This window comes from Simochromis diagramma, unplaced genomic scaffold (genome assembly GCF_900408965.1).
Source record: "Simochromis diagramma unplaced genomic scaffold, fSimDia1.1 OVJJ01000680.1, whole genome shotgun sequence".
In the NCBI taxonomy this organism is placed as follows: domain Eukaryota; kingdom Metazoa; phylum Chordata; class Actinopteri; order Cichliformes; family Cichlidae; genus Simochromis; species Simochromis diagramma.
The window spans coordinates 1,500,315-1,515,765 of NW_024387470.1; the positions used below are offsets into that span (position 1 = coordinate 1,500,315).

At 39.3% G+C, this 15,451-nt stretch overlaps 1 protein-coding gene across 10 annotated transcripts; it reads left to right on the forward strand.

The window, feature by feature from the left end:
• Positions 1-2,671: 2,671 nt before the first annotated feature.
• On the forward strand, positions 2,672-13,623 carry LOC120723473. 10 transcript variants are annotated; one of them, XM_040014918.1, is made up of 12 exons: positions 2,672-2,786; positions 4,348-4,510; positions 4,616-4,653; positions 4,750-4,817; positions 4,909-5,179; positions 6,968-6,994; positions 7,085-7,167; positions 7,259-7,450; positions 7,612-7,705; positions 8,747-8,767; positions 10,593-11,873; positions 12,038-13,623. In XM_040014918.1, exons 2-12 carry the CDS (start codon positions 4,419-4,421, stop codon positions 12,043-12,045), a joined length of 2,175 nt encoding a protein of 724 aa, XP_039870852.1. In that variant the 5' UTR covers positions 2,672-2,786; positions 4,348-4,418; the 3' UTR covers positions 12,046-13,623. The 10 variants fall into 10 exon arrangements, with proteins under 10 accessions (XP_039870852.1, XP_039870844.1, XP_039870850.1 ...); XM_040014910.1 differs by having other exon boundaries at positions 4,616-4,817; XM_040014916.1 differs by having other exon boundaries at positions 4,616-4,817; positions 7,262-7,450.
• The last annotated feature ends 1,828 nt before the right edge of the window (positions 13,624-15,451 follow it).

The window sequence follows — 15,451 nt, forward strand, 5'->3', positions numbered from 1 at the left end:
ACAATGCACAGCAACATGGTTGGTTAAAACTAAACAGAGAGCATAACATCATTAACACCTCACATCAGCTTTCAAACATGATGTTGGAGGGGTGACGGTTTGGGCTTCTTTTGCAGGCACAGGACCTCAGATCCTTGTTGCCATTGAATTCACCTTGAAATCCTGTGTATACCAAAGTACCAGAGTGATTGTAGGGTCATTGAATATTGCTGCTACATGGCACAAGCCTTTGAATAAAACTCCACTGACAGTCAGTGATGTAATCAAGACAAGTCATGCAAACAATCTTAACTGAGATAATGAGATTAGAGAAGATTGTTTAAAAAAGTTAAGCTTTCAAAGCATTGAATTGAATAAATAATCTAAAATACTGCAGGGACACATAAGAAGCGCCAAACAATGTTTCCAAAGTTGGGTTCAAATATGTCCTCCTTGGCAGCTCTCTGCGACTGTGCCGTGTTTCATTAGTGGCACAGTGAGGAATTTGGGAACCTTGTTCAGACTGTGGGTTGTCATAATTAGGTTGTAGCCTGTCACTTTGTTCAAAGGACAGGATCCCATTTGGCTTTGTCGCTTTGTGTAAAGCTCCAAATTAGCCCTCTCTCTTTGCTTGTCTTCCTGTTGGACATTTGGGAAAAGTCTAACAGGAAAACAAAAACACTTTTTTGTGTGCCCACACAGTGTGTTTTCAAGATGAATAGAGAATACAGACTGAATAGCACACATCATTTACACTGCTTGATTAAAGGCTTCTCGGGTTTACATAAATTTATGCAAGAATAGCATTTACATAAGCCTACCAACAAATAGAGGATAACATATTGTTGTCTGCATCATCACCTTTTTTCTTACACATAGCTATACCAGGGTTAACAGATCTGCTGACATGAACATGAAGTGAAAGTATTTAGTGTAAGGCAACAAGATGGAAACAATGTGACACCTTCTACCTGTTTATCTCACAGTGGAGCTAAAGCTTTGAGGCAAAGTGCATATGTACACATGACATGGCCTTCTTCCATTTCACAACATGCTAAAAGATGAAACAGAGTGACGTGATTAAACATTCTTTCTATTCATCTGTTAGTCATTAACCTAGACAGTCACATGGTGATCTGTTTACTGCAGTCAGCTCCTGTAGCCCACTGAGTCTCCACTGACAGACTGGTGATGAGATTACAAGATTACAGTCGGTGTGGACATGTGTTCCCTGTTCTTAATTTGATTAAAACTCCCACTTAACAGCCTGTTCCTGCTCACCTACTGTATAAAGATGAATAAAGTGCTCTGTGGGATGATGCAGGAGCCTGGCTTGAGTTTCAGTTATTCATTATTGTCTTATAAACATCCTCTGTAAGGAAGGCTTGACTAATCAAATATTATTTAGAAAAAAGAAACTCCAAGAATCCTTCCGTCAGTTAAAGCGATGGTTTATAGCTAACCCTAACCCCATTTAAAAAGAAAAAAAAATACAAAACTGTGACTGTAACAGAGATCTGATGGTAGGTATGCAAGATTATTTTTGGTAGACTGAGACAATAATTATATCCAAAAGTATTGCAATCATGCGTAGACCATAAACAGACAAAGACATAAGTACTTACTATATATTATAAAAACTTTCTAGGCAGACAGACTTGCTTGAAATAGTTTCCATCTTGGCTCAGTAATAACATGCCAGCATTTTAACAGTTTTTACCTGATAAAAGTTTGACCATTTGCCTTTTAAATTCAGCTTCAGAATGCTAACACTTGCTTAAAAGCTCTACACACAGACTAAGTTTCCAGGGTCCAGTGTTCACAATCTCTAGGGTTAGGTTTAAGTGTTTATATAACCTTATTCAAACCTTGTTTAGTTAACAAAAAAACTATATAATATTTTAATTGAATCTGAGCCAAATCCATTTGCAAGGTAAACAGCACAGGTGTTAAGAAATTATTGAACTGGCATAGGAGCACAAGAATGGGTCAATTTTAATTCTTGGGAGATCCTGCCCTGTCACCCACCAAAGGATGGTAACAACTGCTTAAAGTGTTCCTTGTGTTATTTTTAGCTTACATTCCTTGTTCAACGCTCCTACAGCTACTCAGTAGGAGATTTACTACATTACCCAGAAGACATTAGCCCTGAGGGTATTGACCCAGCTTGACTCAATTTATAGCACAGTTATATAATGTAGTGGACTAAGTACCAGCAAGAAAATGCAATTTTCTAATGGTGCAAAACACTGTGAAAGACCAGTACAACACAGATGATAGCTGAATCACCACTGTAGCTTAAGTTTGTTTCATGTATTCTGTGCAATGGGGTAAAAGTTTATTTGCGTGTATACAGAACAGCACTGGTTCCTGCATGCTATACAATATGATGGGCTCTTGCTGAGATGTCATAATTTAGCCCGACTCAATAGAGAGGATCAGTAGCTTATATGGATTAGAGGTTTTTTTTTTTTACAAAATGAGTGGCAAAGTCTTTCAGCACTGATGGGGCAGAGTTTAAAGTTGCAGAATGGTTCACCAGGTTATCACACATGCAGATGCAGATATCAATCCTCCTTGTCCTCCTCAACACCAACACCCACAAAGCATACACACAGTAGCCATGCACATAAACAAACATGCAAAGTGCCATCACATGACTGGGCAGGGCCTGTGGGTGTGGCTGGCTTCTCTCTACAAGGATTACAGAGTGAGAGAATTCCCCTGCCCCTCTCCTTCTCTCCTCCCATCACTTAACAATACAGAGGACAAACCTGAAAGAGAATGGGACCAATGTCTGGACACAGGTGAGTGTAATAGTGTTCTGAGTGCATATACAATGAATCATTCCTGTGTCTTTGAATGTGACTGCGGGTACAGATGCAGCCTTTTAAAAGCACTAATCCTTCTTACTCAAGAAACAGAGTAGCCTAAGCTTATTTGGTGCTCAGCATTACTGCCTGAACGACATGGCTGAAGACAGACAGGCTGAGCGGATCATGTACTGTGTATTTATTCACACAAATTTGTTGTGCATGTAGGATAAGTTTCTACCGAGTTTTTAACTGTTGGTTATTCGGTGAAGGCTAATAGTGGAATAAATTGTTCCTTTAGATAGTTTAAATTTAACGAGATAACTAGGCTAACTGAACACAAAATAGCGTTCTAATTGTTACTGATAATTCAGGTATCCGGCGTGTATATCGGTATCCCTTTGTTCGGGTATAGTAAAGGACTACAGGTTTAGTTTGGCTGTTCAGTGTACCAGCGTCTGTGCGCGCGCTTCAGCGGCCTGTGACACGCGCGTGTTGATGAGCGGAGACATGCAGCTGTTTTGTAGCACGCTCCGCTGAGCAGCTCTTTTTCAAACACACATCGGGGCGTTGGCTTTTAATCGAGCTATTTGAGAGACTGCGTCTAAGCAATGGCAGAGAACAACACAAGGTCAAAGGTGAGGACAGAGCGTAATGGAATCCCATGAAGGAGGTGAGGTGTCCTCACATGTACCCAGATAGGCAACCTTCATTTCACGGCGGAGGTTGAGACGTGGGAAAACAGGGAATCACGGCAGTAATCGCAATTTAGGTTTCAGGCTCTCTCCTTTTTATTTACGGTATTTTTCGTCATATTTCACTTAAGGGGTTCGTATGTGGGCCAATAGATTCTTAGAGAGCTTTATCATTGCTTTCATGTTTCCTGTTTCTTTACCTTGTAATTCTAAGAATGGCGGGGGGAAAAAACCCAAACACACAAACTTTTTTTTTTTTCAGTTCTTCACCTTTGAATGAGCAATTTCAGTCTTACAAGTTCATGTGACTGGATGTATAAATACTACAAAGTAAATGTGACAATAGAGTAATTCCATATGAGGTCAGTTGAATCTGAGAAAGTGTTCCACCTGACATCCTCAGAAACAGCTGGGGTTTCAACTTTAGTATACATAATGAAGCCATGTAAATGTGATACTATGGAAAAATGTCCAATCTACAGGCCCTTTAAGTCCATAGTAGTGGGTTACAGGAAATAACCACATGACAGTCTAAATACTATACAACCAGGAAATGAACACTGTCACAATAGAGACAGTGTTAATTTTTCATGGACTGACTCATAAACGTAGGTCACCATACAAGATAAACTTATTTCCCAGTATGTCGCTGGCAGTCAGTAAACTGAATAACAAACAGTAAAGACCATTGTCACAGTTTATGATATTTTATTGATAAGTCATAAATTCATAAAATGCAAGAATAATTTAAAGATGATAATTAGCTGTTGCCAAATAGTGAAGTATGGTGGCCATTTGGTTTCTGTTAGTTTGTGGGAGGTCATGTTTTAATCATATTTAGGAATGTAAATGGCTTACAGGTCATTTGTCTGACACTGGGAACAACTTCAGATCTTGTGCGTCCCCGTGACTTCCTCTGAGGTTCACAGAGATGAGCGAGGAGGTGGGTCCACTGCAAAGAGACCATTTGCTGTGCGTGGTTCTGCCAGGTGGGCTGGAGAAGAGTGTCACAGTGCATGGAAGGTGGGTCATATCACAGTTTAAAAAAATAAATAACTGCTGCAACAGCAATGATTTTTGCAAAGTGCAAAACATGTTAAGATAATCCTTAAATTCTCATCTTCACAGTAAACCACTGATGGACTTTATAGTGACTTTCTGTGCAAGTAACCATCTGAATCCTTCAGACTATACTGTTGATATTCTATCTCCCAACAAGAGCAACATAAGTTTCAAACCAAACTCTACTATTGGCTCGGTAGAAGCTGAGAAGATTGTGCTGAAGCCCAAAGGGATGGAGGAAAAGCTCAAGGGGCCATACGTGCCTGAGGTAAAAAGGAGGGGGAAAGTTGTAAAGTAAAACGTTGCTTCATCGTGCTTCATCACAATGAGTATATGTTAACGGTTGTTTCTCATTGCAGGCAACAATACGTCTGTTGATCAACTACAATAAATCCCATAAGACTGTGGTGCGAGTCGATCCCAAACTGCCGCTGCAGATGCTGCTGCCGTTGGTGTGTGACAAGTGTGAGTTTAAAGTAGAAACAACCATATTACTGAAAGACTCTCAGTCCAAAGAGCTGCTGGACCTGACTAAGAGCTTAAATGACCACGGACTCAGGGAAGTGTTTGCCAAAGACACGGGGGGTAAAGACCTCACTGACCATCATCAGCCCAAGACAGCAGAAACAGGTATGAAGGATGTGAAAGCTGATAGTCCTGTGATCTTATGTCCCTCTAAATATTTAAAAGACCTGTGATGTAAAATAGTCAGATATCTATTCATATTAATGTACAGAATTCACCTGCTTGCTGCTACTACTGCACATTTACCCAGTGTATATACTATATGTGTGTGTGTATGTATGTATATGTGTATATGTGTGTATATATATATATATATATATATATATATATATATATATATATATATATGTATATGTATGTATGTTCTTCCTCTACACACCCCCCCCCCCCAATTTTTGCACATGTCGAGGAGCGTGTCAGGCTACATTTCACTGTGTGTTATACTTGTATAACTATGCATGTGACAAATAATAAAGAACCTAGAATGTTCTTTACCACGATTTAATTCAGGTAATGTCACACTGGCTTGTGTATGTTATTTTGTTAGGAAAACCTAATTTCTGTTGTCCCCCTGTTGGGTAATAATGTTAAAGCTGTACAGCATAAACACAGCAGCAGGTACACAACATTTATGTTAACATAAATAGTTAAAGGCTGAAAGTGGGGGGAAATTAGATGTCAATTACTTTGAGTATGGTATCACTGTTTGTTCTGCCTTAAGTACACAGCAAAATCTCCAGTGTTAAATTAACACTAGAGAGTGTCTATATGGGTCCACTCCTCTGAGTGTTGAATACAACACTGAGTGTTAAATTAACACTTTTGACAGTGTCAACATTTTGAGTTATTTTCCAGTGTTAGAAAATCAGCACTGCTCAGTGTTAGTCTTTGTTAATCTTCAAAACTGACTAGGTTACTTTTAAACATATAACACTGTCAAAGGTGTTAATTTAACACTCAACAGTGTTGTATTTAACACTCGGAGGAGTGGACCCATATAGACACTCCCTAGTGTTAATTTAACACTGGAGATTAACACTGCTGCTTTCTGTGGATTTTTTTCCCATGAGTGTATGGGAAATGTTTAGAAGCAAAAAACATGAAGCAGACGGAAACTGTTTGATGACAGAAGCCAGATTCAGCAAACAGTCTAAACAGGATGAGTCCATTCCAGGTTTCACTCCTGTGAAGCACAAAACTCTAAGTCTGCAGTAAACAAAGTCTAAACAAAATGGAACAATTTAAAAACGGGAAAAACATGGCTTTGGCCTTTTCTGTTGAGGCTGCAGATGGTGGCTAATAACTGGGTGTCAGCAGCACAAATCCCTGGAGCCAAGCCGCTTGTGTCAACAGTCCAAGGTTGCTGTTTGGGAAATGCAACATGGCACAAAGCAAGAGCCATCAAACTGGTTTTATGAACATGATCACTTGATATGAATTCAGTAGTTAAGCTTCATGACCACGTGCACCTGACTGTCTCAGAGATATGACGTGCAGTCATCAGCAACAAGCAAGTTTGTCTAACATCATGTGGCATCCATGATGGCAAGAGCTGAGCCTGTTTGGAACCAAAAGAGTTGGCCTGACCCTGCAGTAATGTGGTGTTCCTAATAAAGTATTTAGTGAGTAATTCAGTACCATCAATTTGCACTGTAACCTTTGGAAGAAGAAGCCAAATGCAACATGTTGTATATGTTATGGGATCCATAGATAAGTTGTTTATTTCTTAAAAAAACATCTTCCCATGATGCCATGTCTCACAAAACCTTGCTGTCTTAGTAGTCGTAGTCACATATCTTTTATTCCTGCAATACACCTGCTCCTGTGTAAATATTAACCTAATTCATCTGTTTTGGCAACTTTGTTTTCTGTCTGTAACAACTGTCACACCAGCAGAAGTCATCTCACTTCCACTGCAAGGTAACCAACCCAAACAATTTCATATAGTGGCTCGCCATTCAGGGTTTATACTGCATATCACTTACCAATCAGATCCTTTTCATTCCCTAGACCTGCCAAAAAAGGAGAAGAAATGGAAGGAGAAGAAAGGATTCTTCAGCTTATTTAGAAGAAGGAAGAAGAAACACGAAATGGTATATTGTCAGTCTGTGAGGAGAACGATGTTTGCTTTATTCTTTATTGATCAACTTTTACTGATGACCAGCATTTACATTTCACGTGTAGCAGGGCGCAGTAAGTGCTCCTGCTTCTCCAGGACCCAGGAAACAAGCGGTACTCCGTATGAATTCGGAGAGCATTTCATCTTCCAACACCTTGCCTATAGAAAAGCCCAAGAAGAGGCAAGCCCCCCCGCCACCAGTTGCTGTTTCTCAGAGTGTCAGTAACTTCAGCACCTGCAATTTAGGAGGAGCACAGGTTAGTTGGTGGCAGGGATGAAAATGGAACACGACCAGAACATCCTGAAAAATCTTTTTGTAAAAATGAGAATACTGGTCAAACTTTGAAAGAATAAAGGAACCACTATATAAATGGAAATACTTGGGACATATGCCAATGATACCATTGTGTCTCTGTAGAGCTCTGAAGGATCTACCTTAAGAAGTACCAAGAGGAGGGCCCCACCACCTCCCTGTGCAAACACACTCCAGGAGCTGCTGACAGATACTAAAGGTAAAATCATGAATGCAAAATGGTGGCGCTGGGGGGAAAAAAAAAAAAAAAAAAAGATTCCAGGCATTAATTGAGATAATGGAGCCAGTCTTTCACTTTAAACTGACAAATTATTGTCAGTCTCATTGCTTCATCTCTATAGGGCAAGCTGTTTATGTTGCTACCTAGTGGTGACTGTCTGCAAGTAAACAAGTAAACTATGCTTGTGAAGTAATCCCTGTAAAATTGCCCTTTTGCAGTATTTCAGTAAAAGGTCATTTTTACTGAAATGCTGTCAAATTGGAAATCAAATGTGTTTAAACAGAGATGAATCCTCAAAACCTCAGATGGGTTCAAGAAAGAAATGAAATTAAGATGAAATTATCAAAGAAAATGCCTTCAAATGGGAGATTTGGCAGTTAAATCTGACAAAAAAAACATAGCATTTATCGGTCCATACAGTTGAACCCTGTGTGAAATGACCCAGGGCCTTGTTCATAAGACATATTGGCTCCAGTCTGTCCTCAGCTTCAAGCTTTCATTCCCCTGTATTACTGTCTGAAATGTGTCCCCTGCCTGGGTCCAGGTTCTCTGTGGACATGCTTTCTTTTTAATGATCTGCTACAGATTTGGCTCTTGATTTCATTTTTAGTTAAAAACTGCTAATAATAACTAAGTGAGAATAAGTAAATTGATCACTTTTTTTAAAAAAGCTTTCTTTCGGTGATCTAAATAACAGTTTAATTGTGAACAGCAGCCTCATTGTCTTGGTTCACTCCTTCGTTTTCTTTAAACCACAACACATGCCACACTGCTGAGCTAGTGTCAATGTGATGCTGAAAAAACAACTCCCAGCCAAAGGTAGATGGACATTAAACACACTCCTGATCTCCTACGCTTGCGTAAACATGATCCACTACAATCTGATCTTTAACATAACAGGATTTTTGCATCCGTGGCAGAACATTTAACGGAGTCTCTTCAGTATGAGGTGGTTCTAAACATCTTGGATGTTAGTTAGGAAGCTATTAGACTGAAGCTTTGTCTCCTCCCTGCTTACAGACTCTGTGCCATCCCAAGGAGGTAATTGAGGGCTGCTGCTGCTGGTGCTGGTGCTGCCACCACCCCTGTCACTTTTTGCTCTCCTCCTTCCATCACCCTATTGCTCCTCTCCATCTTCTTCCTGCGTTGGCGTCTTCTTCCTCCTTCCGGTCTTAGTGGCTTTTGTAGATCTTTTTGGGGGCTTATATGGACACACAGTGCCCTCTATAACATTTGAGACAAAGACACAAATGTTGGTTTTATAAAAAGAATTAGACATTTTCAGAGGTTAATGTTAGCTAATGGGAGAATCTAACATAAATTGAGATATAAAGACCTTCACTGCAGCCACCTTCAGTTGCTGCCGTATTGAGTTTGATGTTTAATCATGGAAAGGAATGCTGTTTTGGGTTCAGATCTGGTGACTGACTTGGCCATCGAAAGATTTGCCTTTATTTTTAGGAACTCTTGGGTTGCTTTGGGTTATTGTTGTTGCGTACTTTAGTTTTCCTTTGAACTGGTCAGTGCATTCATTCTTTTTAACACCAGAATATTGATTTAGCCACTTGTAGAGTTTCTGCTTTTTCTCTGATAGGTTTATTTGGATTTTTTATCCTAATGACAGTCTTCCTCACATCTCATATTTAAAATGAGATTAAAATTACAATGAAAATCTATAAATTACACATTCAAAACTTAGGCTTCAGTTTCAGATGTTATGTTTACCTCATTTGTCATATCTACACCTTACAATCCACTGTGATGGTGCACAGCACAAAGGAAAAACAACAAATTGTGTTTTTTGTCCCAAAGATTATGGCGGGCACTGTATTCACACCTTCTACATTTATAAGCTGTACATTTGTGCTGTTCAGCTGTCTGCTTATACTACTGATCCATATTTCTCTGATAATTCTGTACTTTGCTTTTTCTAATTTGTGTGTGATTTCCTATTAATGGGTTAGACTAGAGTTAGTTATTGTGCCTTTTAAATGATAAAGAAGCCACCAAGAAGAGCATTTGGTTAAAATGAATTATTAATTCTGTTGATTCCAAAGTGACTTTTTAAAATCTTGCATCTTTAGTTCTTTCTTTGCTAAATAATATAGTTATGTGTTTTAAAGTATAATGTTAGAGTCCTTGAAGTTGATTCTTCTGCTTACTCATTTAGACAATACATCTTAAGATAAATGTAACAGTTTTATGTGCACACTTTTCTAGATTATCTTATTATTAAAATGATTGATAATCATATCAATATTTTAATGTATATTTCTGTATACTATGTAAGCCTACATCTTAATGATATACCGTTGCCTCCGAAATAATTTAAATCCTCTTTACTTTTTGCACACAAATTAATAATGTAGCATTCTTTCCCCATCAATCTACATTGAAAAAGCCTAAATGCAAAACTGAAGAACTCAAGAATTGAAATCTTTACTCTATGAGATTATTTAGATCTTTAATTCGGTCTCCTCTTAGGTAAGTTTCTACAAGACTTTGACGAGGTTATTCAAATCAAGGATGGAAAGCATCCTTGAAGCTCCATCTTTAGGTTCTTCTAAGGATGTTCAGACAAAGCTTGGAGTTTACCAAAGGCCTTCTTGTTTGGTTTGCTCAGTCCTTGCTTTATCTGCTTCCAGATAAAGACCATTATTCTCCTGAACTGATACCAACTGTTGAGTGCCACAATATTAACCATTTATAGTCAATTTCTTCATTTAAAGTTATTCCTATGTGTGTACAAAAAAGTAAGGGTTTTTAATAATTTTGAAGTATCTGCACACAGATTTTTGGGTCCAAGACCTTTTAAAAATGAATAATTAAGATGAAAACTGTTGCTAAGTCTTTCCTGTTTCTTTAGAAACTGTCAAGTCCCTGAACACTCTGGAGGAACTAAAAGAAAGTGATGAGTCAGAGTGTGTAAACAGATCACCATCTTCACTGGCACGCCCTTTACAGCCAAAGTCAGGATCATCCTCCTTACAGCAATCACTGGCTCATCTCCACGAAGTGGCTGATCCCTATCTGCCTATGTTACGAGGCAAAGACTTCTCCAGCGCCCGCTGCAACCTTGCCAAAGTCCTGATGTCTTCTGTTTCTAGAGAAACACTGGTCAGACGTTTGAAGAACTCTGCCACTTTCCCCAAATTTCAAAATGGCTCCTCCTTTACCCCCATGACCCCAAGGTGTCCGAATAGGGAAGTTTTCTGCACAGATGTTGAATCCGCTTTCAAATCTAACCTTCCAACTGAGAGTGAATGGGAGTATCCAGCTGAGAAGAGGGGGATGACCACATTTAAAGTTATCCCTCTGAAGAAAACACAAGATCTTACCGGAGATCTTCCAGACCAGTGCTGTATATCACCTAAAGATACCCCAGAGAGCAAAACGTCTCATGAGGTTGGGAATAATCAAGCAGATACTGATGAGAAACGATATTCACCAGACACATCAGGGAGTGAAGACCCTGCACCCAGTCCGGATACCTCCTCTCAGCAGATTCAGCTTCCTGACAACCTGGCTTCTCCTCCACTTTTGCATGATTTAACTGATCAGAACTTACCCAGTCCACCTCTGTCGGAGGCTAGGGACACCTCTGAAAAGGAGAGGGAAGAAGTGGGCTATGAGGTCTCATCAGAGGTGATTTCAGGGTGCAGTTATGGAGAGGTTAATACTGAAGATCACATCCACTCAGAACCTCAGAAGGAATTTGTCGATAATTCCAGCGCAGACACGTGCGCCGATGAGACGAAAGCTGAGGAGGAAGTGGTGCAAGAAGAAGAGGAGAAGGAGGAGGGCAGTTTCCCTCCACCTCCTCCACCTGTCTTTTTCAATGAAGACATAGCGATAATGGAGAATGAAAGAGAGGATACTACATCCCCCTCTTTGCTGTCCTCCCAAATATCAAGCCCTACAGTTGCCCTGAATGGGCAAATTAATGTATTCAGGGAGACCCTTCAAGACGAGCCTACTTCACCTAGGCCTGAACAGAACAGTCTGGAAAAGAAGAGTGCAGCCCCTTCCAGATTTGCTCAGGCAGTAGCAATAGCTGTCCAGAGATCTCAATGCAGTAAAGGTCCTCAACTTTCCAGTGGTGCACATGGTTTGCTTCCATCACCACCTCGGTCCACATATCAGTATGGTGAGTTCTGTACTCGACTGGTAGTTTAGTTAAGTCTCTTTACTGTGATGACTTACTTTAGAACTCACTAATAATTATATTCACGTCTGTTTGACTGTCTTCCACTGCATGTCTGCTTGCTAGAGGCCCTGTGACTTAGAAACATTTCTCTTATTCTTCTACAGGTGCCTGACCTGCTTCCTCTCAGATGTTTGAATGAAAGTCCTGGTTCACAGTTGGGCCTGACTGTGGACACCAGACTGATTAATTTCTAAGAACATCATTAGTTTTTATTCTTTTCTTTTTAAGGTTTGTGCTCACTGTCAAATGTCTGATTTTTGTTACAAAAATGATTTATATACATGTTGAGCATAAACATTTTCTGTTATGAAGAAGGCCAAATTCATAGGACATGAGTGAAAATGTCCTGTGTGGGGTTTTTTTTTTTTTTTTTTTTTTTTTTTGTTTGTTTTTTAACCATTTTCATTCAGCATGTGCCAACACAAACACAACTCTATGCGAGAGCTTCTTTTTTTTTTTTTTTTTTTTTTTTGTCTGTAATTGCAATTATAGGCTTATTTTCTGTATGTTTGAAATTTATTTTCTCTTTCAGGATGCCTGTTTGTATGCTTCCAGATATCAATAATACTGTAAAAAAAAGAGCTGTCTCATATTCTGGTCTGGATTTTAGTCACCAGGTGGCAGAAGAGCTTAGCTTTTAAAATGCACAAGTTTGACACAATCTCTTTTTGAGATTTTTTTTTTTTTTTTTTTATAAAATCGCTGCTTCCAAAGACAAAATAGACAAAAAGCATTTTATATATTTAACTGAAATTATATGGAACATTATTCTAATACTCAGTTGGGGTTTTTTGTTTTGTTTTGTTTTTTTTAGTGTCAGAGTTATTTTCCTGTAGGCTATTGCTGTTCAAAAATCCATACCCATTCAGGGACATGCCGTGAGTAAGAAATACATGTAATATTTATTAGAGATGAGATAATTTCTTGCATTTCCAGAAAAAAGAAAAGGGGAAAAAAAGAATATCTTTAGTGGAAGCATGGGTTTTATGCCAAGCATTTCAGCACCTTCCTGAATAAACTCAGTCCACTTTGCTCACATGCACACACAGTTATGTCTTTAATGGACCCATACCTTGGGGCAATACTGCATAGCTATACTTGGGTGCCAAAAGAATCTGCACTACTATATGTATTGATCCAGCCCTGGCCTTAAAGGAACAGCAAGGAGCTATGCAAGACCTAGCCAGAACCGCCTGTGGCTAAAGCTTCTTGTTTGCCAGGCCTGGACTGAGTGGGCTCACTTGAAGACTTTCTTTCTCTTCGTCTCTCTCTCTCTCTCTGTGTCTCCCTCTCTTTATCTCTCTTTCTCTAACATTCCTTGCTCCACCTGAGAAGCGAGAGAGAGAGGAGCATGGGTTGCTGGTGGATGATGGGAGGTGACCATTGACCCTGTCGTGTTTCTGCGGCGCTCCTCCCAGAGGAGATGCCTGGCCCTCAAGGGCACAGCCATGTCACGCTGCCGTTGTCATGGAGAATGCCATTACCGCCCCTAAGGGAAAGAGCCATGTCTAACGTTTACCAAAAAAAAAAAGTCTGCAGGAAAAGAAACACACATGCTGGAGAGAAGCTCTTTCTCCTGCCCAAAGCAATGATATCCAATGTAAGTGACAACTCTGGCATTATCCTTTTCCAAGCAGGGAAAGGTTGAATTTCAACCAGAGCACTAATATTCGTCATTATTCAGACACAACGAAGCTGGATTTATAACGTGGTATAACAAAAATACTACATGTCATTTCTGATCAAGCATACAACCGTGATGTTATTAGCACAGGTGAACGACAGAGAGGAAACAGACGCAAAGAGGTTTTACTGATTATTGTCTCTGGAGACGAGGTGAGTGAAATCCTGGAGGACACTTCAGTCACATGAGCACACACAGGTTCAAACACATTAATGAGGGGCCTTTGGGATGAATGCAAGATCACTCTCTGGATCGGTTTAGTTAAACACACCTGAACAAACAAGGAAAAGTGAGTGCATGTACAGAACACTGATGGACAACAAAGGAACCTACACGGCAAGACTCCACCCTACAACCTCAAAATCAAAGGAAAATCTCTCTCTTAATCACTTACGCAACACACAAAATTCATAATTAAAAAAATGAAAAAAGTCTTTGATGTTTGATTTCAGTGATCATGTTGATGTCAATATGAAGGCCACTAAACTGCTTACAGTTGTATTGCAGCTCTTTCCACCAAGATCTTCCTGAATTATAAAAAATATATATTTAAATTATAAAAATAAGTTATAAAAAATACTGAAAAAATTATACAATGATGAAAAATAAATGATTTTTTTTTAATAAAGAGAAAATGGGCAGTTAGAGTAGGTTCATAAAAATCCAAAATGTATCATGTATGATCAGGATTTTGAAAGCTGTTCTGCACCAGCAGCAGCATCACATCTAGTGGGGAGTAAAACTGGTTTTAATAACAGAAGAGAATTTCAATTATCAGACAGAAATCTGTTAATTTTCCTGGCATTTCTCACCACTTTTTTTTTTTTAAGAAAAAATGCCTCTGATGCCAGAAAAAAAAGATCCAATAAACAAAACAGGTTTTAAAAACTAAGAAATAACACAAAAAGCTCCAGGATTCACAAAGACGGGCTCTGACATGGGTTTTAATTAGTGGCATGATGTCCTCTGGTCACCTGGACTGGCTTATGTGGCTGTCGTGTGATTGTTGGGGGTTCTTTCTAATATTTCATGGTCTTTGCCTTACAATATAAAATGGCTTGAGGCAACTGATGAGGTGAATTGGTGCTTTATAAATCAAGTTGATTTCAGTTATTCAAAAAAAAAGTGTTCAGTTTCATAAAGCATGAATGTCCCCTGATTGGAGCATCTTTAAATACACTTACATTTGCATTAAATCCTGTAAGTTGATGAATTCTGCTTTAGTTGAAGATGTATTGTACGCCCTGAATGCATTTAGCACTCCACTGAGAAAAATTTAAATTCTGCCATTTTTATACAACACAAAATAAGTGTAAACATCTGACTTGGCCCACATACTGCGCTGTGAGTACAACTAAAAAACTCCAGCTGGAATCAATAACATAATAGCTGGCCCACACAAATCGAGGTAATGCTATTTATCATTTATTTATTCCTTCATCTCTTCATTCATCTCTATTTAGTTCTCCATCTGATGTATCTGCCTCGTGGTTTAAAGATGCCCACGAGCTGGTAAAAGTCGGAATCTGATTATAAAACAGTGAGAAGGCCCGAGGCTTGCTTTGCTGGATCCGCTGCGTCTGGATGTGTGTAAGGGGTGCACATGTGCATTGTAGACTACTAATATATGTGTGTTTACATGGCACCTCCATGCTTTGGTAGAAATAATCAATAGATGAATCACCCAAAGCAGTGGAGCTCTCCCCAGGCAGTGTGGTGCAGCTTAATGCTATTCTTTCCATTCACCTTGGGAACGGCATCCATCAGGCCTCCCCCCAAAGTGAGGTACACTTGCCTAAAACATCACCAGTGCTTGAGGGGCTGCTTGGAAAAT

What these genes read in the sequence shown, in the direction of transcription:
- LOC120723473 (XM_040014910.1), top strand. Translation starts at nt 4,419, where the DNA reads ATGAGCGAGGAGGTGGGTCCACTGCAAAGAGACCATTTGCTGTGCGTG. An exon ending in GCCCAAGACAGCAGAAACAG is followed by an intron (nt 5,180 to 6,967) that starts GTATGAAGGATG and finishes CTGTCACACCAG; the next exon opens with CAGAAGTCATCTCACTTCCA. An exon ending in GCTGCTGACAGATACTAAAG is followed by an intron (nt 7,706 to 8,746) that starts GTAAAATCATGA and finishes CCCTGCTTACAG; the next exon opens with ACTCTGTGCCATCCCAAGGA.